A 25,242-nucleotide genomic window follows, 5' to 3' on the forward strand; every position below is an offset into this window, starting at 1 on the left:
TAATATCTTTATCGATGATCTGGATGAGGGCGTCCAGTGCACCCTCAGTAAGTTTGCAGATGACACCAAGCTAAGTGCGTGTGTCAATCTGCTCGAGGGCAGGAAGGCTCTGCAGGAGAATCTGGATAGGCTGGAGCGATGGGCTGAGGTCAACTGTATGAAGTTCAACAAGGCCAAGTGCCGGGTCCTGCACCTGGGGCGCAACAACCCCAAGCAGAGCTACAGGCTGGGAGATGAGTGGCTGGAAAGCTGCCTGGCTGAGAGGGACCTGGGAGTACTGGTTGATAGTTGGCTGAATATGAGCCAGCAGCGTGCTCAGGTGGCCAAGAAGGCCAACAGCATCCTGGTTTGTATAAGAAGCAGTGTGGCCAGCAGGTCTAGGGAAGTGATTGTGCCCCTGTACTCAGCTCTGGTGAGGCCGCACCTCGAGTACTGTGTTCAGTTTTGGGCCCCTCGCTACAGGAAGGACATGGACGTGCTCGAGAGAGTCCAGAGAAGGGCGACCAAGCTGGTGAGGGGTCTGGAGTACAAGTCTTACGAGGAGCGGCTGAGGGAGCTGGGCTTGTTCAGCCTGGAGAAGAGGAGGCTCAGGGGTGACCTTATCGCTCTCTACAGTTACCTTAAAGGAGGCTGTAAAGAGGTGGGGGTTGGTCTGTTCTCCTACGTGCCTGGTGACAGGACGAGGGGGAATGGGCGAAAGTTGCGACAGGGGAGTTTTAGGTTGGATGTTAGGAAGTACTTCTTTACCGAAAGGGTTATTAAGCATTGGAACGGGCTGCCCAGGGAGGTGGTGGAGTCACCATCCCTGGAGGTCTTTAAAAGACGTTTAGATGTAGAGCTTAGCGATATGGTTTAGTGGAGTACTTAGTGTTAGGTCGGAGGTTGGACTCGATGATCTTGAGGTCTCTTCCAACCTAGAAATCTGTGATACTGTGATACTGTGTCAGAGACATTAGGAAGGCTCTGCCACAGCTCGTTAAACCGGAGGACTACTATCCTCTTGTTGTCGGTCAGGTTGGATCCCGGGAAGCTGCAACTAGAAAAATGAGGACTATTAAAAAGGACTTTGCATCCCTGGGAAGGTTGTTGAAGGGATCGGGGGTGCAGGTAGTGTTCTCCTCTGTCCTCCCGCTGGGTGACTGGGACCCAGAAAGAAGGAGGAGAACGGGACAGGTGAATGGCTGGCGGGGTGGTGTCTGGACCAAGGATTTGGGTATTTTGATCTTGGGCAGTCCTTTGAGAAGCCAGGTATGTGGGCTGCTGACCGACTCCAACTCAGCAAGTGGGGCACAAGTGTGTTGGGGCAAGCTCTCTGGGCTGATTACCAGAGCTTTAAACTAGGTTTGACAGGGGAAGGGAGGGGAGCTAAAAGTGATAGAGAAGGGCTGGGGGAAGTTGTCACTGCTGTCACTGTTGAAGATAGTAGGGAAAAACCTCTGAGTTGTCCCATGGGATTGTCTGAGGGCTCCTCAGAGAAGGTAACGATCCCGATACCCTGTCCGGAATCTTCTTCTTGCATCCCTCCAGGGGTAACTGCGCCTGCTGCTTCCCTAAAGTGCCTGTATACCAGTGCGCGGAGCATAGGAAATAAACAGGATGAGTTTGAGATCTGTGTTCGGTCGCAGGGCCACGATCTCGTAGCAATCACAGAGACGTGGTGGGACAGCTCGCATGACTGGAATGCTGTCATGGGGGGCTATGTTCTTTTCAGGAAAGACAGGCTGGGGAAGCGAGGGTGTGGGGTTGCCCTTTATGTGAGGGAGCAATTAGAGTGTACCCAGCTCCACCTGGGGGAGGGTGAAGGACAAGTGGAGAGCTTGTGGGTGAGAATTACGGGGTGGGCTGGTATGGGGGACACTGCTGTGGGGGTGTACTACAGGTCACCAGATCAGGAGGAGGAGGTCCATGGGGCCTTCTACAAGCAGCTGGTAGTAGCCTCAAGATCACGGGTGCTGGTTCTCGTGGGGGACTTCAGTTATCCAGACATCTACTGGGTAAGCAACTCGGCCAGGCATGCGCAGTCCAAACGGTTCCTACAGTGCGTTGAAGACAATTTTCTGACGCAGGTGGTGGAGGAGCCGACAAGGCGGGGGATGCTTCTGGACCTTGTCCTTACCGACAGGGATGGGCTTGTTAGGGATGTGAAGGTTGGGGGCAGCTTGGGATGCAGCGACCATGAGATGGTGGAGTTCAAGATGGAACTTGGTGGAAGAAGTAAGGCTAGTAGCAGGATTGCTACCCTGGACTTCTGAAGAGCCAACTTTGACCTCTTCCAGGACCTGCTTGGGAGTATCTCATGGGCTAGGTTGCTAGAAGGCAAGGGTGCTTGTGAGAGCTGGGCTACATTTAAACAGCACTTCTTCCAAGCTCAGGATCGGTGCATCCCTAAGAGTAGGAAATTGGGGAAGGGGGGCAGGAAACCTGTGTGGATGAGCAAGGAGCTCATTGATAAGATCAAAAGGAAGAGGAAGGTCTATGAGATGTGGAAAAAGGGCCTGTCCTCTTGGGAGGAGTATAGAAGTGTTCTCAGGGCCTGCAGGGACGCGACGAGGAAGGCTAAAGCCCCACCTAGAGATGAGGCTTGCAAAAGAGATAAAAGATAATAAGAAGGGTTTTTTTTTTTTTAAGTATGTAAACAGTAAAAGGAAGACTAGGGATAATGTGGGTCCCTTACTGAACAAGGGGGGTGTCCTGGTAACGGGAGACGCCAAGAAGGCGGAGATACTGAATGCTTTCTTTGCTTCAGTCTTTGCTTCAAGGACTCCCCCCCGGGACTCCTCAACCCTGGCGGGAGGAGAAAGGGTCTGGGAAATGGAGAGCTCCCCCCTGGTTGACGAGAGAGTGGTTCAGGAGCGTCTGAGTGGGCTCAACGCACACAAATCCATGGGTCCCGATGGGATGCATCCGCGTGTGCTAAGGGAGTTGGCAGATGTGATCACTGAACCACTCTCTATCATCTTTGAAAGGTCCTGGAGAACAGGAGAGGTGCCTGAAGACTGGCAGATAGCCAGTGTCCCTCCAGTCTTCAAGAAGGGCAAGAAGGAGGATCCGGGAAACTACAGGCCAGTCAGTCTCACCTCTGTCCCTGGAAAGGCGTTGGAACAGCTTGTTCTGGATGCCATCTCCAAGCAATTGGAAGAGAAGAATGTTATGAGGAGTAGTCAGCGTGGATTCACCAAGGGGAAGTCGTGCTCGACCAACCTGGCTGCCTTCTATGATGGCACCACCAGCTGGGTAGATGGGAAGAGAGCAGTGGATGTCATCTACCTTGACTTTAGCAAGGCTTTCGATACTGTCTCCCATGACATCCTGATAGCAAAGCTGAGAAAGTGTGAGATAGAGGAGTGGACAGTAAGATGGGTTGAGAACTGGCTGACTGGCCGAGCTCAGAGGGTGTTGATCGGCGGCACATAGTCCGTTTGGAGACCTGTGACCAGCGGTGTTCCCCAGGGGCCGGTGCTGGGTCCGGTCATGTTCAACATCTTCATCGACGACCTTGATGAGGGAATAGTGTCTGCCCTCAGCAAGTACGCCGACGACACAAAGCTGGGAGGAGTGGCTGACACGCCAGAAGGCTGTGCTGCCATTCAGCGAGACCTGGACAGGCTGGAAAGATGGACAGGAAGAAACCAAATGAGGTTTAATAAGAGCAAGTGTAGAGTCCTGCACCTGGGAAGGAATAATCGCATGTATCAGTACAGGCTGGGGGGCAACCTGCTGGAGAAGAGCTCTGAGAATAAGGACCTGGGGGTCCCGGTGGACAACAGGTTGACCATGAGCCAGCAGTGTGCCCTGGAGGCCAAGAAGGCCAATAGGATCCTGGCGTGCATTAAAAAGAGCGTGGCCAGCAGGTCAAGGGAGGTGATCCTCCCCCTCTACTCTTCCCTGGTCAGGCCTCACCTGGAGTATTGTGTCCAGTTCTGGGCTCCCCGGTACAAAAAAGACAGGGATCTCCTGGAAAGAGTCCAGCGGAGGGCCACAAAGATGGTACGGGGCCTGGAGCATGTTCTCTATGAGGAAAGGCTGAGAGACCTGGGTCTGTTCAGCCCGGAGAAAAGAACACTGAGAGGGGATCTCATCAATGTGTATAAATACTTGAGGTGTGGGAGACAGAGGGATTTGGCCAACCTCTTCTCAGTGGTTTGTGGGGACAGGAAGGGGCAATGGCCACAAGACAGAGCACAGGAAGTTCCGCATGAACGTGAGAAAGAACTTCTTCACAGTGAAGGTGACAGAGCACTGGAACAGGCTGCCCGGGGAGGTTGTGGAGTCTCCTTCTCTGGAGATATTCAAGGCCCGTCTGGACGCCTACCTGGGCAGCCTGCTCTAAGGAACCTGCTTTGGCAGGGGGGTTGGACCCGATGATCTTTTGAGGTCCCTTCCAACCCCTTCGATTCTGTGATTCTGTGAAAGCAAGAGCAGAAAGTCTCGGCCTTCACTTTGTGTTGTCATTTTAACAAACTCAGGTGTGACCTCTTTTAAGTTTCTTCCTAGCCTGCTTCTGTGCTGTTGGCTGTCAGTCAGGGGAAAATTGTGTGGAGAGGTGTGATTTTAATGGGTGTGCTGAACGGCTTGCTGGTCTTCAGGGGTGATGATACACTAATAGGACACCATGGGTAAAGTCTGTGTTGTAAATCTAGCCATGCACAGGGCTCTTTGGAGTCTTTTTGGCAGAAGGTTGACACCTCCCCCTCTTGAAGAAACCTCTGCTGAAAAAGGCCGTGCCTTTGTGCTCTCTCCAACTGGTTCAGGATGGGAGTAGGGTGTTAGGATACCTGCAGTAGAGCCAGCTGTACTTGGCAGACACTTGGGCCACCTTTTGAGAGGCAGCCATGAGAATCGTTGGCGAGCCCCAGCCCCTGGGGGCCCTCCTTGGGCAGCCTGTGGCAGCAGCTGAGGCCTCCAGAGCTCTGTGCCTCCCTCTCCACCGCTGCCCACCCAGATGGGCACCTCGCTTGGTCCCAGGGCCTCAGGTACCGTCCTTCTCCCGTCAGCCCTGCTGAGGTGGCCGGGCAGGGGCCGTGCCGCTGGGAGCATGCTGAGGGCCGGGTTGAGGAGAAGCTGTGCGAAATCTGAGGGGTGAGCGAGGGCGGTGCTGGTGGGCAGGGGGCAGAGCCTGGGCAGGGTGCTGCCAGGCCTTGCCCTGCTCTGCAGAAACCCGTCAGGCGCCTTGGGGGCATTCCTGAGCAGCAGCTCCTGGCTGATCCCGGATCATGGGATGGTCGGTCTGGTCTGCACAACACCAGGGCTGCTGAGGTGACAAGGTGCACCTTTCTCAAGGTGCATCATGAATCTTGTTTCTTTTCTCCCCAGCCACTGCTGAACTTGAAACTGGATCTGCTGGAGCTTCTCCCATGGTATCTACTGACGGATCTTCAAAAAATTTCAATGTTGACCAGGATCCCCTTTGCAGGGCAATACAGGAGTACCGTGATGTTTTAACCAAAAATTATCTCATCTGAACAAAATGCTAGGGAAAGGCACTAGAAATTTTGTTTACATAACATATCTGTTGTTTCCCATCCCGTGGCTCAGAAGCAAAAACATCTTCATTGCAGTTTGAACATAAATTCTATTAAATAGATGTCAAGCACACCGCACTTGTTTTTTGATGTATAGTTGGTTTATTTTGCACTCAAAATAAGAACCGTATCTGTTTTTTGTGACTAGCAGAATGACTTAATCTTGATTCTTGAACTTTACAGAACTCTCAAAGTGTTTCTTATTAAAGTTAGATGTATTATTTTGTTCCACTCTTGTTCAGTGTTTTAACAAAAGCATTCCTTTTGTTCTGTTTAATAATACTTTCATTCTATGTGTTTTAGTGTTTCCAGTGTTATTTTAATGCTTAGGATATTATTTGATTGGCTTTTTGTCTGCTGCTCCAGTCCTGATGCAGTGAATATTTCTGTTGATGATGAAGGGAAAGTTTTACCACTGTTTAAGCTGGAAAACAGGGCACTTTATATTGCTGTCACTTTTATGTCCCCTAGGCTTAGAAATACCGCGAGTGTGTAGTAGTGCCAAGAAAGCTTTTATGTGGTATGTTGGTTCTGGTATCCATGTTGGTTTTTGTGTTAAAACTTGCTTCAGTTTCAGACATTTGCAGTTGCTAGAGGAACACCTGTGGTGAACCTGAAACAGTCCATATAGGGAAAAAGGAATATTAACATATCAACCTTCGGTTTGGTCGGTACTTAACACTATTTGTGTGATAGAACAGCTTTTTGTTGCTGCTAACAGCTGATGGTACAGTGGCTGTAGCCCAGGTGAAGGGCAGTATTATGGGACATTTGTGTCAATAAAACAAGCAGTTTTACTTATTTCAGGGAGTTATCTGCTACTGAAGATCAGCAGTCTTCATTTCATGCCTACCAAATTTGCTGGCAATTAGAAGATTATAGAACAAATGAAGTCCAAATTCTGGAGAAATAAAAATGGTTGGACTGAGATAAATGAAGACTGGAAAAAAAAAAGTTTTTTTACCCATTAATTCAATAACTTGAGTTATCAGGCAGTGAGGAAAAGCAGTGAATGCTGCTATGACTCTCTGCTCCTTTTTATATTAATACAACAGTTTTGTGAAGCTAATACACTGTATTTAATTCCAGGCATTATGTTCGAACTTGGTATTTAATAAAATTTAAAATCTAATACATGTCTTTGTTTTATTATATTCCCCTTCTTGATTTTGCTTTCCACCTCCTTCCTTGCCTGTGTGACTTGCTAGAGCTTTCCTCTGCTCTCTTCAGCTCTGTTCATGGCTGCGCCTTCAGCCTGGCCTGAGAGCAGGCAAATGGCTGAAAAGAAGGCACACCTCTCTGTCCTTTTCTTCCACTTGAGACTTGAAGCAGGTTTGAAGATCAGGGACTAGAATTGAAGTATTGCTACTAACCACTTTCCAGGCTACTTTTCAGAGCAATTCTGCTTGTGGTCCAAAGCAGACGAGCTTCTGGTAGGCATGAAAGATTGTCAAATCCCACAGCTTTGGATCCCATGGGGAGCTGATCGATTTGTGGGAATAAAAACGTTGTTTTTGCAGAGTTACATCGTTTAAAGGTAAGGAATGGGGTATTGAGATATGCTTGCAGTGATAAGGAAACTTAGCAGGCGACCTTGTAAAATGCACACAACCAGACTCCTTAGAACAATTAGGTGAAAATCACGGTGTTAAGTCAGATAAGTAAAGAAACATTACCACTTCAAACAGTGAAAAAGTCTAAAGAAATTTGAAATTTAACAGACCGGCAACTGAAGGCCATGCATTATCTGGGAAGCATCAGATAGATTGTGAACCTGGATTACCCACTCAGTGGGGAAACAGGGGATGGGCCTGTCATCAAAAAGTATATAAACTGTGTTTTGGAACCAGTAGGTGCGCTCCTGCTTGTGGGACGCCCGCCATTGCAATCGCGAAGAAATTACTACTTCACTGAGATCCTCGCCTAAGCCTAAGTTATTGGCTACGGAGTGTTTCTCACAGTTTGTAGCCTGCCGACGGGAAAGGTGTTAAGAAATTCCTCTGGCCTTCAGCACAGCGGTCAAAGAGGAGTTCACATGGTTGGAGAGGTGCTGGAAAGTACCAAACAGAAATTTTAACCAGTACCATTTTAAGCACCATTTTAACGAGGACCTCGCGCGGATGGGCTGCAGCGAGGGCTCGCGGCAGGGAGACGGACGGAGCCAACCCCTAACCCCCCCCCAGCACAGCGGCACAGAGCCTCTCGGTCAGAGCCGCAGCCCCGGCCCCCGCCCCCCGGGCAGGCAGGAGCTGTGCCTGTGCCGCCGGGGCGCTGCCGTGCTGCGGGCGGGGCCGGGGTGACGGCAGCCCCCCCACCGCCCACCCCTGGCGCTGTAAGAGCAGGCCCTAGGGGGGCCTTTCTCAGAGTGGGAGGAGTATTTTTGCTCAGAATTTAGTGGAGACAAACTGGGAGAGGGATATCTGCTGGTGATAAGCCATGGGGCAACATGACAGTATCTGAGGGATGGTGTGCTATTGAGCACAGCATTCAAGAAGCATTTGGGCAACGCTCTCAGACATGGCTTAACACATAGTCTCTTCCTCACATTAGAGACCATTTCCACTCTGATCCTAAATATTTTACTTGAAAGAAACAAACCTGCCTTTTCAAACACCTCGAGCGTTTGCACTTCCTAAATTTAAGCTGCGTTTATGCCTGACACGTGTATCCAGGATGAGTTGGGACAAGCGGTAGAAGAAACATGGTGAAAAGCAAGAAGGCTGCTTCCGTTCACTTGATGAGCACACACTTCCACGCACATTGCGCTTGCAGTTTAGTCATAGAAGTCGTCCCGTGTGCTTTTACTGCTAATGATGTGATTGTTAGGAGAAAGGTGGGTCCCAGTCCTATTGACTGTTTACATCTTAATGTGCCCTGTTTTGGAAATCTAGTTCCAAACTAAGTGAAGTTCTATTGTGTGATATTTCCTCTGCAGCATCACACATTTTCAATCGGCACCAACTCCTCAGCCATAATCACTTCCTGCTTTGGCTTCTGTTCAGCACTGCACCTCACTGCAAAACAGAGCTCCCGTGAATCTGATGTGTAGGTGCAATGGCATAGATAAAATGGTGCTTAAGTTGCAGTAGAAAAGATTTTTTTATTTATTCGAAATGCTATGAACTGAATATGAAATAGTTGTAAATAGCTACGTTTTGGTTTTATAGTTGGGTGGGTTTTGCGCTTTTTTTTTTCATATTGCTTTGAGCACAATTTTGAGAATCTGCCCCCTGTAGCTGAGGTCACTGCATCATCTGCACGTTCCATCAGTGCAGATGTTTACCATAAACCACCAGAAGCTCTGGTCGGACAATTTGCAGAAACACCACAGAGCTCAACTGCACACAGGTTTCCATCTGCATCATAAGCAGAGCTGAAGTTTGAACTTACACAAGTTAGAATTCCCAAGCATTTAAACACAAAAATCTGAAGCAAGAACCATAATAATAAAAGTATTTCAGGAAAGAAAGCTTCCATTTAACATTCTAATGCCTTAAAGAATTCCTGATCAGAGCAGGTTTTCTAACAGTTTCCCAGTGTTTCTCGTAATATAACATGCACATTAATTGTATCTGCATTAAAGAGAACTTAGCTATGACAACTTTTGTCCACATTTAACAGGTTGCTATCCTGCGTCTTTCTTTTATGCTGGGCTTCATTACTTCAGTTCCAGCTTTTGATATCTCCACCTGTACAATTTCCACTTCAGTTTCTATGCAATGTGTTGCAATCATCATCTTGGCAAAATATACACTGATACCAAGACGAGATAAAAGTACATTGTAAAACAAAAAAATAGCGATGGCAAGTAGGGTAAACAACTACTAATGGTGTTTTAGAGGACAGAAGTTGTACATACACGGGGCATCTTCATGCACTTGTGCCCCCTTACGTAATGAACACCTTTTGTCTAGAAGTGCAAGTAGCAGGCACCAAGTTCAGTGTGGAGTGAAATTTATTGGCATCCATTCTCTGGCAGTGTTACTGATGTAAGCCTAACAGCAGCAACACGTTGTTCAGCACAAGTCCCTCAGTTCCTGGAACGTGCTGCAAGGCTCCAGGAAGGAAGATATTACCGCCTAGATAAGGTCAGGCTTTTAGCACGAGCAAGTAGTTCTTGGCAAAAGTCTGAATGCTATTTTGTTTTCAGCTTTGATTGCTACTTTAATCAGTAGGGCTTTTAGTTCCCTCAGTATTTCTGCAATGACTGTAAAAAATAGTGTAAAAAAAAAAAAAGAATCCCCTAAACCAGAATATCTTATGCTGTAAGAGGCTAGCAGGTACAAGATTTTCAGGGCGAACACCTGGCTTGTTATTGCCTTCTATCATATGCAGTTAAAATAAGCCTGGGGCAAGTTTCCGTCCCTCAGCTCAAGGCTTGGTCTGTACAGACACCACCTTCTGACACATCTGGCTTTTATGTTTGTTTGTTTTTTTTTGTTTGTTTGTTTTTTTTGCCTGTGAATACCTGATACATTAAGTATGCCTTATTATTTAAACAGGGCAGCTGAGACTGCCTGACTCTAGGGCTGCTTGACTCTATAACTCTAAGACTGCTATGACTTCGCTTTTCTGGATCTTTATTGAGCCTGAAGAAATCTCTCCCACTTAAAAATAATTGTTTAGTTATATAATCTACAAGCTTATTTTCCTGCTTCTAATCTCTAAACTGCAGTGTACTCAACTGGAAAGCAGGAATAAAAACACAAGTAGCAAAAATTAGCAAAGTTGCAAACACTAGTGCCAGAAATGGAGACAGAGCTGGTATTTTGTCTGTCTCCTTGTCTTGTGCTTTCTTTGGTTGGCATCGTGGCTCCTGAAACCCACGGCTTGAAGATGCAAAAGAGAAAGGTGTTTTCAGAAGTACCATCGAGCAAATAAATCTAGCAAGCACAAACCATCTTCACGTTTCATTGGCGTTACTCACATTTGGCATTTGAGTCTCTTCAACTGAGGCTTTTACTTTGTTGAGAACTACCTTCATGGTCATTGTCATTTAACTCCTAAAGGAACATGACAAATACCAAGCCACGGATTGTTAACTGTGGAATAAACTAAGCCCTCTCTCACCAATGCACTGCGAATACCAACCTGGTATTTAGGATTGTTTCTGTATGAATCTGTAGAAGAAAATTCTCAGTGGAGTGCAGTCTCAGCCAGCAGAGGCTAACAGGTGGAATTATGTTGCCACAGGGACAAAGAAACATTCAAACATACAGAACCGGTATGTTTGCTATGAAAATAGTATGCTGATTAATTTGTGATAGATGTATCATTCAAACCACCTGTTTTATCACCAGCTCTATCACATTCTGTTTGATATCCTACAAAATGGGTTGAAAGATAACGACTAACTCCAAGGACTAAGGGTAACAGGCCATAGTTAACAGTGAGGGTACATAAAGTCTGCACTTTCAGAGTAAGTCCTCAGAACAGAATCCACGTTCTTCCAAACCAGTAACCGGCTCGTACACCATGTGATATTTGAAGAAATATGCTTGTAAATGTGTTGACAGTGAGGCAGTGCACATGGACTGCAATTAAGTAAGTTGCCCTTGGACCAAATTATGAATTTAATCAATTATGCACCATTATGAAATCAGGGGGAACTTGTGAATAAAGTTGTAGGGAAATTTTGTGTGTCTTCTTACTGCTAGAGTTGTAACCTCATTTTGTCACATACAGAGCATTGACTCTTTCCACTGGCTTTAAGTGCTGTTCTTGGTTGTGTTCCTGAGCTGTGTTTTACACTTTGTATTAATGTTCACTGTAGATTTTTAGTGGTGAGAGGAGAGCTTAACCCTGCTTCCAGTTAAGTTACTACTTCATATAGCAGTATTGGCTTTCTAGTTATGTTGTTTTTTTCCTTTGCCATTGTTACTTCCACAGATGCAAAAGCAGAATGTGCTGCCTCCGACATCAAAAGACTCACGCAGTATGTGGGAGGAGGAATTGAAGTCAAGAACCCACCTTGAAGATCGTCTTGCTCAGCTTGCCAGGGAAAAGGCTGAGCTCCTAGAACAGGTGAGCCCTAACACCTAGTCAATACCCAGAATTATGTTCACATTTTTGCTGACTTTTTACATACTCAGCCTCTTCTCTTCATATTCAGACCACAAGTAACTGTTGATTTGGGGGTTGTGCAGGAATTGAATAAAAGCCCATGGGGTATTTCTCTGTAAATGCTGGAGCGGTTCTGTTGGGAAAACAGTATGGTTTGAGCACATTGAGCAAGACTGAAGTTCCCCAGTTCTTCATTTAAATTCCTTCTGGTCATCATATAGTCCCTTGATTTTGGGACAGGGTTAAAACACTTGATGTTTCCAGTACAGTGTATGGAGGAGCTGGTACAGGTTTTCAGAATAGCAGGAGCTTAAAATTCTTGCAGAAAAATAAGGAGCAAATACAAAGTGCAAGAAAAACTGCCAGATCCCTTTTGTTTTGCCTGAGAAGACACCAAAAGGAAGAACAGTGCCTGAATTAGTAAATACTGACAAAGATCATGCAGAGGAGAATGAAACATTGACCAGTTCCAGAAGAGCCACCTTCTCCTTCTTGTTGCAGGTTCCATGAGAAGGTCTTTGCCACCTTCTCACCGTGAAGCCGTAGGAGAGGGGGCCTTTGCTTCAGTGGGGGCATCTCTTTCTGTCTCTCAGTATTGGCCTCTCTGTGTGAAACCTGAAGTGATTTCCTGCAGAAATGTTTGCAGGGACCCTAGTGTTCTGTTGAACTCTGAAAGGGGTGTACTGCAGCTTCTTTGTGGAGAACTCCATCTGCTCATACCACATGTAGATGCTGTCCCTGTGCTGGTTGTGCCATGTGTCTTTTCTGTTTTGAAAGTGTGAGAGTGAGAGAAAGAAAGTGAAGAAGCTGGTAGAGTTGAAACGCCCAGTTGAGGTGCGTCTGGACCAGGAAATGAAAAGAAACATTGAACTGAAAAAAGAATGTCACAGGTATGGCTTGTTTAGTACTTTAAAGAGAGATGCCATAGAGCAGAAATCAAGCTTTATGTAACTTGAGTGTAAAAACAGGTGAGGGTAGCTGTCTGTGAGCACATTCAAGCCTCATGCTAGGTCTTGCAAGGCTCTTCTGTACACATGCCTATGGTTTTACAGAGCTGCCAAAAGAACTGCAAATGCAGGTTGCACTGCAGTTCTCCTGGGAGGGCAGGAAGTCCCTCCTCCATTTATTCCTCCGTTGAGGTGAGAGATGGACCCTCCAAGTGATCTGTGGCACTGGAATGCTGGTTTTTCTCAGTAGCTCCTGGTCTGTCGAGCGTGTTAAAGCCATCTGTATGCTGCTTACGTCTGAGAATGTGGAACAGACTGGTAGTTCCTTCACCTCATTATTTTATTGACTAATTTGCCACTCAGGTGCAAGAGGCTTCTGAACAGAGCTATGAAGAAAATCAGGACGTATGAGGCCAGAGAAAGAGAGTCCCAGTTTAATTTCCAGGGAGAAATGAAGAACAGGTATTCTGAAATGGTCAATGAAGTTGGCAGATTGAGAACAAAGGTGAGTTCTGGTTTGTTTGTTTATATATGGCGTTATTTTCTGGAAATCTGCAATATTATTTTCATATACTTGCTTCTCTGAATGGTGTTGTTGGCTCCCAGGGCAGGATGCAGTGAAGGGATGAAGAAGTTTTCTAACTCACCAGCAGCTGTCTCAGCCCGTCTTTCCCTAGCCATGGGCACCCTGAAGTAGAGGTCCAAGAAGTGCTTTTGAGCTGCCGTGGGTGTCTTGTTCAGGTGCATGGAACCCTTGATCTAGATTTCCCCTGGTTACTGAGAGGTGCTGCTAAGGCACACGTGTGCTTTAGAAGGTATTGTAGAAGGAGTCAAGTGCCCTTGTGGTGGCTCATTCTTAGTCCAAAGGCTCGTAGCATTCTCGTGGCTTCACTGCCATTAGAAGAGTTCTCTTAAATGACAGGGAATGGCATTGTGTTTAGGCAGTGTAAAATGAAGATTAAGTTTACATTTTTTTTGTTAGTTCTTATTTTTTGTGAGGGTTTTTGTTTTGTTTTTTGTCTATTTATAAAAGGCAGGAACCTCCCGAGTGTATTTTTAGAAGGTGTAGAAAAGGTGTATTTCTGGGGGAGAAGAGTAAGACAGCATCGCAGCTGGCCTTTGGGACTTAATGGGACATCTGCTATATCCTCCGTATCCTTGCAACCAAACATCAGCTTTGACCTAGAGAGAAAATGCCTTCCTCCAGCAGTTCTGTCAAAGTGGCCTCCTGAGGCACTGTTTCCAAAGCTTTCAGAGTAAGGGCAGGAAGAGTATTTGTTGCTCGTGCCTAGTCCGTTCTGCACTGCAGCGCTTCCCCCCACACACAATAGGCATTCTTTCTGGTGTCTGGGTAGAGGTGTGTTTGATGTCCCATGAGCAGAGGAGCATTTTGGGCAAGAGCGTCCCTAGCGCCTTTCAGCCCAGTCCCACAGGGGAAATGCTGCTGGTTTGGTACCTGTTTGTGGTGTGTGACCTGCTTCAGAAGAACTAAGGAAGGATGGGAACTTGGGAATCCTGTCGGTAATAATGTTAAAGCTGTTCTTCTTTTAAAATACAAGCCTAGCTTTACTTTGATCTTAATACTGTTTCAGAAGATAACAAATACAGTCTTGGTGGCCTTCTTGTTTATGAATTTTCACTGAATTTAATATTTTTTGACCTCTCTACATTTATTTTATTGCTGTCTACAGGTTAGTGAACTTTCCCAGCAGCTGGAGTTGGAGTCTAAAAAATGCATGCAGCTGGAAGCACAAAATCAGGATTTGCGAGAAGAGCTGTCTGCTCTGCGTGGGAATCATGAAATACTGGAGAAGAGCAAATGCCAGCTGAAGGAAGAAGTGGCAAACCTCAGACATCGTTTGGAAACTAATATGGTGGATCACAGCCAAATAGAGCAATATAAAAGAGAGATGGAAGAACGAGCTGGACAAGAAATCAGACAAAAGCTACAAGAAGTCAATTTGTTTTTACAGGTATATTAATTAGTCAGTTTTGCCTTTAGTCTTTATTGCATTATAGTTTTTCTGTCATTTTTTAGTGTTTTATTTATGGTGGCTCATTCTGTGCGTTAGCGCTGTGCTTCTGTCTTTCCAGAAGGGAGTGGGAGAAGGGAAAATGGTTGGGCTAAAGTGTGTTTGTGCGTGTGATGTGCCTGCAGGTTCCCAAGTTCGTAGTCTGCCCATGGCAGACTTAGTTTTGCAGTTCTTAGGGGAATAGCTGTCTAGTGATCTTGTTCTTGCTGTTCATTCTCGAACGAGCATTGTAACTTAGATGGTTTGGCCAGACATACAGGTCTTGCTTTATCATTCTGTGGGGTAAAGCGCTCAGGAAAGAAGTCACTCAAGTTACACAGGCTTTTGTGAAGGAGGCACGAGGGTGGGGATAGGACCCTCATAGTTTCTTTATAGAATCTTTTTTTGTGTAACCTGTTGTGCAGAGATAATGTTCTTTTGGCACTACCTTTGAATAATAGTGCTAAGAGCAGATATCTTTCTGAATTAATTATTTAATGTGGTAGTTCCAGAGATCTGTCTTGATTGCTGATGGTAGTGAGGAGGCACAGTTGCCTCAACTTTGTAAGTTTGGGACCTTGAAATCGGGTATGTGCACCTGTCTGTTGGGGGGGGGGGGCAGTTCTCTTTTCCTTTATGGTGGTTGAAATTGCATTATCTGCTTCAGACACAGGCAGCCTCCCAAGACAGGTTAGAACAAATCAGAGCCAGCCATCACGCTTCACTGAGAAACCAACTAAAGCACAGAATTAAAGATCTTGAATGCGAGTTGGACAGGATAAAAAATACGCAACAAGACAGTATTTTTCAAAAAGAATCCACACAAGCAGAAGTGGAAAAATACAAAGACCTGTATCTGGAAGAAGTGAAAATTAGAAGATGTCTAGCAAATAAGCTGGAAAGGTAAGTCCATGCTTTTTTGGAGTGGTAGCAAGACACGAAGTGGTAACAAGTTGTATAAAAAACATTGTACAATTTCCTCCTGAAATCCCTCTTCTACGTCTGGTCAGCATGACGTCAGTAAATGTGCCTAAGATGGCATATTACAAATTTTAATTTTTTAATTTTATAAAAAGAGTCCTCTACGACCCTTCCCCTTTTTAAGAACTGCCTTGATTTTGCTTCAGTGTTCCAGCAGTGCTGCCACGGGGCAAGGTGTTACTAGAATATTTTTGAAGTTAACAGCATTTTAACAGGCATCCTTTTGGCCCCTTCTAATAATGTCCCCTTCTTCTTCTATTTAAGGCAGAAAAGAGTGATTGCATGTCCTGTCCCACTGTCTGCAAACTAGGAATGCTTAAAGATAGACTTTCCAGGGGGCGGACTCTTGATTCTGTGACATAAAACAATCTTTTTGGCTGCCATTTTGGCAGCATGTCTGAGGTTTGAGTTTTCCTTGGGTGGCGGAGAGAATCCCGGAGTTCTCATGCAGCTGATGCACCTTTCAGAAGAAGCTGTGTAAACATATGGCTTGCTTTCAAGTCCTAATGCTTCAAATGCATTCAGTGCTAAAGTGTTGGTAACTTGCTGCTTTCTACAGGTAGTGTAATTTCCTGGAAGTAGGTTCTCCAAAATCTTCAGATTGGATTACACTCTCATTTTGAACTCTCTTAATCTCTTCTATTTTCAGAAGTTAAATTAAAGTCAAAAGACCTGAAAAGTGGCTTTGCAAAAATATTACAAAGATAATTCTTTGCATGGTTTTAAATGTTTCAGAGCTAATGAGAGACTAGCAGAAGCCAACGCTAAGCTCCTTCAAGAGCGCCATAGAAGCAAATCATTAATTGCAAGCAGCATTGTCGGTGGAGGTCTGGCTGCAAGTCCAGTTCTATATTCAACTGAACTGGGACATCTTGGCAACAATTTGGCACTGAACAGAAGTCTTAGTCTAGGAGGAAGCTTCCTAGGCACAACTGGGAATGCATTATCGTCGAGAAACAGGGTTGAAGCCTATGTGGCTAAGGTAAGCATTGTGAAATGCTCTTCAAGCTACTGTTGAAGAATATCTGTAAGCAAAGTTATGATTCTTAGTATACAGTTAGAATCTATCTATAGTTTGAAACCATAGTCTAATATGCTAAACCAACAGCTGATCATCAAAACATTACACATCTGTGTGGCAGGGATGAAGGCTTTCGGTCATTGGGACTGTACAAAATTCCAAGAGTGCTCAGAGACCAAAAATACTGGCATCTAAATAATGAGCTCTTAACTAATACGTATCTATTTATTAACAAGAGAAAATGTGATAAGGAATGCTGTGGCATCAGAAGTTCCCAGCTAAGCTATTCGTTAAATTTTAATGTACAGTGTGTAGAAAGTGTATGACATTTTTAAAATGGATAACTTTGAATGCAAAATCCCATCAGACATCTTTACTCAAGACACTTTTTCTTTCCTCGCTGATCTTCATTTTAATACTTCCTTTGCTGGAACATGTTTTAGTACATTAATACCAACAAAGGATGCTTCAAAACTAGGATGACAGCAGCATGATTGCTTAACTTCTTACTATATAGTGTATTGTGGGATGCATGCTGTGCCTAGGAGGCATTTGTTTTTGTGGTTCCTGCTGAGTGTTATTACCTGAAATAACCCCTAAATAAAATAAACTATTCTTCAGGAAGTCTTCACAGCTTTCTAATTTTACAGCAATGCTGCAACCTCTACAATAGCTCTGGTAAAAGTAGCATAAAATAGTACAGCCCTAACAGAACGGTGAGCATTATATCAGGACACCAAATTTGGAGTTTAAAGGCATGAAAGATTTCAGTTTTCATAAACTACTATTTAACATTAGAAGGCTAATATCACTGATGATGCATTTAGCCTTACATTTTGAAGACAGTCATGTTGCAAACTCAGCCAAGAATGAACATCTTACTCTTAACAAGCATAAAGAAACACATGTTCCATTACAGTATAGCCCCTTTCCCCATACCAAGCATATATGTTACAGAAATCAATGACCTTGAAATGGACATGCAAAAGCATCTTGAAAAATCCAGAAAAGTTCATACTGACACATGCTAATTAACCAAAAAGATCAAATCACATGTAAATGTCTGTTTTATTATTATATTTTTATTGTTATTATAATATTTTATTATTATTAGAGCTCCAGTAGTGAGGAGTAAACTACAAGTACTTGAAAAATTCCATGTAAGTCACTACAAACAGTAACTGTAGGAACTAGCAAGCAATTCATTATGTTCTGGAATAATGTTGGCTGAAGTTGGTTTCATAGTAGGACTTGTGCCTTTGAAAAAAGTGTGTATTTCCATTACAGGAGTAAAGAGATCTTTGGGTTCTGTTTTCTACTTTATGATTTGGTCTGCTGACTCCCAAACTGCTCCCACATTGGCCTATCACTGTCCTGAGTTTGACTGAATAAAGCAGATGAAACACACATGCAAGGTTCTTTTAGTGGTCTGCGTACCGTAATTTGGGAACTGCTGCTTTAGTCCTTAGATAAAGGCAAGGAATTTCTGCTGCAAGGAGTTTCGGAGGCAAGAGTCCTGTTAATAGGTTCAACAAACATCAAGCTTAAACCCTAACAGCTGTGCCAAAGGCATGGTGACAATGAATGTGAGTGTCTTGACACAGAAAATAATAGTGAAGGCTGCTAAATGCAACCAGTGTGAGTTAAGAGAATTATGAAACCAGCTTTTCTCCTGGTAACATGAGAGCAGGAATGCCCTCCTTCTGCTCTGTCTCTCAATTGCTGTTCCTTTCTGATTTTGTTTCCTGTCTGCACTCCTGTATTGTAGCAGTCTTTGGATCATTAGCCAATTTAGTTGTTTTATTTACACGTAGGTCATGTTCTTAGTTCTTACTGAAGACTTTTGAACTTAAGGCCGTTGTTCTTTCTTCTTCAACTCTTTAATCAAAAATCTGTTCTTTCTCTTCTCTGCAGCCAGATACATGACAAGGTTTGTAGCCAGTATTGTTTCATGTGGGGTGGTATTATATACTAGAAATGTTTTTGTCTATATACGCTGTTAGGTTTTGATTAAAACTTACAGATGCATTCACATTTTCCTATTACTGCAAATATTTTGAACTTGTTAGTTTGTCCAAGAGACATGGTCACTGCTGCAGAGTGCTTTTGTGCTTTAATGTATGTTACAGCTTTTGTGGTAGTTAACTGTCTATAAGATATCCTCCGTGCCAGTTCTGATATTCAGAAAGCTCTTGGTAGTAACAGCAATTCGTACATGAAGTGCCAGTAGTGTTCTGACTTCCTCAACTGTGAGTATCATTTCATGGAGTCTCACAGGATCCAAGTTACTCTGCTCAAGCAACCTGTGTGGGTAAATAGTAAGTCAAAACTGCTCTCTGAAAAAGAGTTTTCAAGAAGGTGACTGCTGCAGGGCAACCCAGGGTGCTACTGCCTGAAGAGATGTGCAGTGGGATGAGAAGTACCTCTGGGTAGAACTTGGTGCAGAACAGATCAGAGATCGTTGACCAGTTTTCCAGTTCTGTTACTGTTGTCTGGCAAAAGTTTTTCTGGAATCTGAAGTTGTCACCTTATTGCTCAGGAGGTTCAGGATAGTCAGCTGTGATGGCTTTTCCAGGGGGATAAGGGAGGAAGAACAACAGTGAAGGCACAAGTTATTGTCTTCAACGGTGTATTTTGCCTGGTTTTTCATTCCCTCTTTTGGAAATGACCATGCCAGCTTATTTTCCACTTACTCCTCTTTCTTCAGACTTTCATGAGGATCACAAAGATGTTAACAGAGTATATAAGAAAAGAAGAACTTTCTATTTTCTTGATTCATCTGTACTTGTTGGGGAGGATTTGGTGGGCCTTCTGATCACTGCGGAGGCTCCAGAAACCAATGGAAGTGGTTTTTTCTTCTGAACTACTACTGCTCTGTTTAGGATTGGTCCTGTTTCTGAGCTATCTTTTGGTCTAGGTACTTGGTTTCCTTTGCCTTTTTGTTAGCAGTGTCTCTCTTTATGTGTTAGGCTCCCTTCTGCCCAGGATTTTGCTGCTTCTTTCCCCTGCTTTTAAATAACTAGAGGTTGAAGGATCTGGGGGATCCCCTTCCTTTCTTCCTTCAGCTCCTTGTTCCTTTCTTCTACCTGCGAAGGTACCAAAAAATATCACTGACTGATTCTTCTCCTGGTGGAGATGGTGGATTTGGTTGCAGCTGTCCCTGAGGTCCTGGAGAGAATGCCCTTCCCTCCTCTCTGCTGGTTTGTACCCCACTTCTTTGGCCCTCACAGTGGCCTGTTACCGCTCTTCTTGTGAGGGTTTGCACAGTTCTTCTCTTCCAGAGATTCTTGCTCTCCCTGGCCTGTTGAGTACATTGAATAGCTTTTCAGTTCTTATCTTTGATACGTTGCTAGGCGAGCCTACTCATTTCATAAAATAAATCCCTGTTCCCCCAGGGATTCAGCACTGAAGTCAGAGAATCACAGAATGGGTGAGGTTGGAAGGGGCTTCTGGAGATCATCTAGTCTAACCACACCCCTGCTCAGAGCAGGGTCAGCCACAGCAGTTTGCTTAGGGTCATGTCCAGCCAGTTTTTGAGCATCTCCAAGGACGGAGACTCCACAACATTTCCTGGTAAAGTGTTCAGCGTTTGACCATGGTCACTAAAATATTAATACAAAAATCCGTATGTTTAAATGCATTTTCCTTTATTTCTACGTCTGCCTCTTGTTCTTTCACTTGGCACCACTGAGAAGAGTCTGGCCCTGTCTTCTTTATACTCCACCCACAAATCAGATAGTTAACGCACACGGATAAAACCCCCTGAGTCTTCTCTTCTCCAAGCTGAACAGTCCCAGCTCTCTCAGCCTATCCACGTAAGTCACATGCTCCAGGCACCTAATTATATTCATGGCCTTCATATTTGCTAATGACACAAATCTGGAAGCTGTATGCTGTCTGTTCCGACAGTCACTTCTATGTGTCACAGACTTGATGGAAAATAGTACAGGAGTCATAAGTATCATCAAATGTACACAACAGCATGTAGCGTTTGGGCTGTGGCTCTTTGAAAGGTCTCATTTCTCCCTATGAAGACTTTGCAGGCAGAATACAGGGCAGTAACTTAACTTGTTGGCAGCAAGAACCAGCTTCTAGGGGTGAGAGGGGTAAAGGCTGCTCCCTAGTGATCCGAGCCGATTTCAGTTCGGTAGTAAAACCCACAGCACTTGCTTTGTAGAACCTGCAGCTGCTGCTCCTCGTTTCTTAGTAGGTAGGTAACAAGAAAATAACGTGTTTTTATGTTTTTTACACGTGTAATAACAATAAGGAAAAATACTGGCATGATCTATAGGAGCTCTTTCAATTTTCCATCGTAAGGTGGAAAAAAGAAGAATATTGATGCGTGCTTTTTTGTCCACAATGGAATATATTGGTCCTTCAGCAGCTGCTGTTGCAGCTGTTCTCTTACGAAGTCGCAGAAGTAGGCCTTAACTGAAACGGGCCCCGTGATGGCGTTTGTGCATATCTTACTGTTTGGCTGACATTCCGCTCGTGTATTTGAGGATGGACATTAACCATGCATGCACTTTTATAAAACCACTGTGCTTTCTTCCTCTACTGTTTTTATGCTCAGTTATGATCCAGATGGTGAGCTACCGCGATGTTGTTGTGCTAAAATTAATATTGCTCAGCAATGAGAATGCTACGGCCTGGCTGACCAAGAGTTTCTCTTTGTAAAAAAAAAAAAAAAAAAAATCAACCCCCAAACGAAGACGTCTCTATTTAGGATGATGTTTTCAGTGTTTGACACACATTATACATGGGTTTCAAAACTGGTTTATTTTTTTATTGCAAAAATATAACTGTTGAAATTTTAACTATATATTTTACCTGTAACTCTAGATACGGCGGGAACTGGATGAAAAAATCACTAAAGAACTTGAACAAGGTAACGTGTAATTCTGTTAGCAGTGTTTTTAAGGAAGATGATGATTGTTCCTAATTTTTGGATATAATGACTTGAAAGCTGTCAAGGGCCTGTTCTAAGCACACCTGTTTTCTGCTAACTCTCTGATTTAGAGTTTTATGTGGGAAATTTCCTGCTTACCAAAATACTGCACAGAATGTTCTGCAGTTACCTTGAGAAAAAGAAAGGAAACTGAACTACCTCCCCCACACAGGTGCACTTGACTTAAGCTAAAGCTATCTCTAGTCCTCAGACACAAACAGCAAACATAAAAGAAGCCCTGAAATAAGATTTTTATAGACTTCAGCCATCACTTCTCTTTCTGCATACATTCATTGCATTTAGCACTGAAGCATACCGTAACACATTTTCTGGTGTTAGTTCTTGATTTTTGCTGTCTCTTATTCACTGCTTGTATTTGTAGTTTACACGTTGCAATCTTCTTTGGATGAGCAAGAAGAATCAGTGACAAAACGCATCTTTTCTTCAGGAAAAGTTCATTCAGTAATGTTGAGGCAAACACAGTATGAGGTGGTTGCTCTTAATATGTAGTAAAAAACATGTTCTGTAACATGAGGCCAGGTCTCCAGAGAGAAATTGCACCTCTTTCATGATAATCGTACTGCCAGAGTCACTGCTGCTGTGCCTGGAGCTATTTTGAAGCAGCAAACCCCTGAGAGGATTGCCTTCTGTTCCAGTGTGCTTCATTTATGTATAGTGAGTCCAGCTGTTGCTTTACAGCTCTTTACATTTGCTCGCATGGACACAAACCCATTGCTTTGTATCCACCGGCGTTTTCAAATGTAGTGATGCTAGGAGTCATAGTGTTTGTTTGGTTTGGGGACCTTGTCTCAAGAAGGTGGATGGATGGAAACACAGCAGAGCTTTGTTTTTCTGCTCTCATTGCATATGTGTTCCCATGGAGAAGAGAGGGGTTTGCCAGGGCAAGTTTTAAAGACATCCCACAGAAAACGCTGCGTTAGTTCCAGGCTGGGAGACTTGTCCTGCTTGGACTGCAGTACAAGGTGTTTCCATTTTCAAAGGCAGATCTTTTTCACGTTGTTCACAATGAATATGTAAGCTGTTTTTAAGGGGTAGTGTTCCAAGATCTGCAGGGAGCTAAATTTAGCACTGGTGTAAGCAAGAGTTGTTTGCAGGTTCCCTGAAGATGTTCTGTGTGCAGCTTCTGAAATTTCTTTCACTAGTTTTAGAAATACTGTTGACTGATAATTAAATGTGAAAAACAGTGTTCGATACTGTCTCCCATGACATCCTGATAGCAAAGCTGAGAAAGTGTGAGATAGAGGAGTGGACAGTAAGATGGGTTGAGAACTGGCTGACTGGCCGAGCTCAGAGGGTGTTGATCGGCGGCACATAGTCCGTTTGGAGACCTGTGACCAGCGGTGTTCCCCAGGGGCCGGTGCTGGGTCCGGTCATGTTCAACATCTTCATCGACGACCTTGATGAGGGAATAGTGTCTGCCCTCAGCAAGTACGCCGACGACACAAAGCTGGGAGGAGTGGCTGACACGCCAGAAGGCTGTTCTGCCATTCAGCGAGACCTGGACAGGCTGGAAAGATGGACAGGAAGAAACCAAATGAGGTTTAATAAGAGCAAGTGTAGAGTCCTGCACCTGGGAAGGAATAATCGCATGTATCAGTACAGGCTGGGGGGCAACCTGCTGGAGAAGAGCTCTGAGAATAAGGACCTGGGGGTCCCGGTGGACAACAGGTTGACCATGAGCCAGCAGTGTGCCCTGGAGGCCAAGAAGGCCAATAGGATCCTGGCGTGCATTAAAAAGAGCGTGGCCAGCAGGTCAAGGGAGGTGATCCTCCCCCTCTACTCTGCCCTGGTCAGGCCTCACCTGGAGTACTGTGTCCACTTCTGGGCTCCCCGGTACAAAAAAGACAGGGATCTCCTGGAAAGAGTCCAGCGGAGGGCCACAAAGATGATACGGGGCCTGAAGCATCTTCCCTATGAGGAAAGGCTGAGAGACCTGGGTCTGTTCAGCCCGGAGAAAAGAAGACTGAGAGGGGATCTCATCAATGTGTATAAATACTTGAGGTGTGGGAGACAGAGGGATTTGGCCAACCTCTTCTCAGTGGTTTGTGGGGACAGGAAGGGGCAATGGCCACAAGACAGAGCACAGGAAGTTCCGCATGAACGTGAGAAAGAACTTCTTCACAGTGAAGGTGACAGAGCACTGGAACAGGCTGCCCGGGGAGGTTGTGGAGTCTCCTTCTCTGGAGATATTCAAGGCCCGTCTGGACGCCTACCTGGGCAGCCTGCTCTAAGGAACCTGCTTTGGCAGGGGGGTTGGACCCGAAGATCTTTTGAGGTCCCTTCCAACCCCTTCGATTCTGTGATTCTGTGAAAGCAAGAGCAGAAAGTCTCGGCCTTCACTTTGTGTTGTCATTTTAACAAACTCAGGTGTGACCTCTTTTAAGTTTCTTCCTAGCCTGCTTCTGTGCTGTTGGCTGTCAGTCAGGGGAAAATTGTGTGGAGAGGTGTGATTTTAATGGGTGTGCTGAACGGCTTGCTGGTCTTCAGGGGCGATACACTAATAGGACACCATGGGTAAAGTCTGCGTTGTAAATCTAGCCATGCACAGGGCTCTTTGGAGTCTTTTTGGCAGAAGGTTGACACCTCCCCCTCTTGAAGAAACCTCTGCTGAAAAAGGCCGTGCCTTTGTGCTCTCTCCAACTGGTTCAGGATGGGAGTAGGGTGTTAGGATACCTGCAGTAGAGCCAGCTGTACTTGGCAGACACTTGGGCCACCTTTTGAGAGGCAGCCATGAGAATCGTTGGCGAGCCCCAGCCCCTGGGGGCCCTCCTTGGGCAGCCTGTGGCAGCAGCTGAGGCCTCCAGAGCTCTGTGCCTCCCTCTCCACCGCTGCCCACCCAGATGGGCACCTCGCTTGGTCCCAGGGCCTCAGGTACCGTCCTTCTCCCGTCAGCCCTGCTGAGGTGGCCGGGCAGGGGCCGTGCCGCTGGGAGCATGCTGAGGGCCGGGTTGAGGAGAAGCTGTGCGAAATCTGAGGGGTGAGCGAGGGCGGTGCTGGTGGGCAGGGGGCAGAGCCTGGGCAGGGTGCTGCCAGGCCTTGCCCTGCTCTGCAGAAACCCGTCAGGGGCCTTGGGGGCATTCCTGAGCAGCAGCTCCTGGCTGATCCCGGATCATGGGATGGTCGGTCTGGTCTGCACACCACCAGGGCTGCTGAGGTGACAAGGTGCACCTTTCTCAAGGTGCATCATGAATCTTGTTTCTTTTCTCCCCAGCCACTGCTGAACTTGAAACTGGATCTGCTGGAGCTTCTCCCATGGTATCTACTGACGGATCTTCAAAAAATTTCAATGTTGACCAGGATCCCCTTTGCAGGGCAATACAGGAGTACCGTGATGTTTTAACCAAAAATTATCTCATCTGAACAAAATGCTAGGGAAAGGCACTAGAAATTTTGTTTACATAACATATCTGTTGTTTCCCATCCCGTGGCTCAGAAGCAAAAACATCTTCATTGCAGTTTGAACATAAATTCTATTAAATAGATGTCAAGCACACCGCACTTGTTTTTTGATGTATAGTTGGTTTATTTTGCACTCAAAATAAGAACCGTATCTGTTTTTTCTGACTAGCAGAATGACTTAATCTTGATTCTTGAACTTTACAGAACTCTCAAAGTGTTTCTTATTAAAGTTAGATGCATTATTTTGTTCCACTCTTGTTCAGTGTTTTAACAAAAGCATTCCTTTTGTTCTGTTTAATAATACTTTCATTCTGTGTGTTTTAGTGTT

General features: G+C 45.1%; 1 protein-coding gene across 2 annotated transcripts; it reads left to right on the top strand.

The window, feature by feature from the left end:
* The first annotated feature begins 11,243 nt into the window (after positions 1 to 11,243).
* LOC136789928 (ankyrin repeat domain-containing protein 26-like) lies at positions 11,244 to 25,008 on the top strand. Of its 2 annotated transcripts, XM_066991257.1 has the most exons (8): positions 11,255 to 11,546; positions 12,363 to 12,475; positions 12,896 to 13,037; positions 14,224 to 14,505; positions 15,212 to 15,447; positions 16,261 to 16,507; positions 21,389 to 21,434; positions 24,727 to 25,008. In XM_066991257.1, the coding sequence occupies exons 1-8, from the start codon at positions 11,412 to 11,414 to the stop codon at positions 24,873 to 24,875; spliced, it is 1,350 nt and encodes a 449-aa protein (XP_066847358.1). In that variant the 5' UTR covers positions 11,255 to 11,411; the 3' UTR covers positions 24,876 to 25,008. The 2 variants fall into 2 exon arrangements, with proteins under 2 accessions (XP_066847361.1, XP_066847358.1); XM_066991260.1 differs by lacking the exon at positions 16,261 to 16,507 and having other exon boundaries at positions 11,244 to 11,546.
* Positions 25,009 to 25,242: the final 234 nt, after the last annotated feature.

This window comes from Anser cygnoides, chromosome 1 (genome assembly GCF_040182565.1).
Source record: "Anser cygnoides isolate HZ-2024a breed goose chromosome 1, Taihu_goose_T2T_genome, whole genome shotgun sequence".
Taxonomy (NCBI): Eukaryota; Metazoa; Chordata; class Aves; order Anseriformes; family Anatidae; genus Anser; species Anser cygnoides.

Coding starts and splice junctions, on each gene's coding strand:
- LOC136789928 (XM_066991257.1), top strand. CDS start 11,412: ATGCAAAAGCAGAATGTGCTGCCTCCGACATCAAAAGACTCACGCAGT. Junction 12,476..12,895: donor CTGAAAAAAGAATGTCACAG/GTATGGCTTGTT, acceptor TTTGCCACTCAG/GTGCAAGAGGCTTCTGAACA. Junction 15,448..16,260: donor CTAGCAAATAAGCTGGAAAG/GTAAGTCCATGC, acceptor TAAATGTTTCAG/AGCTAATGAGAGACTAGCAG.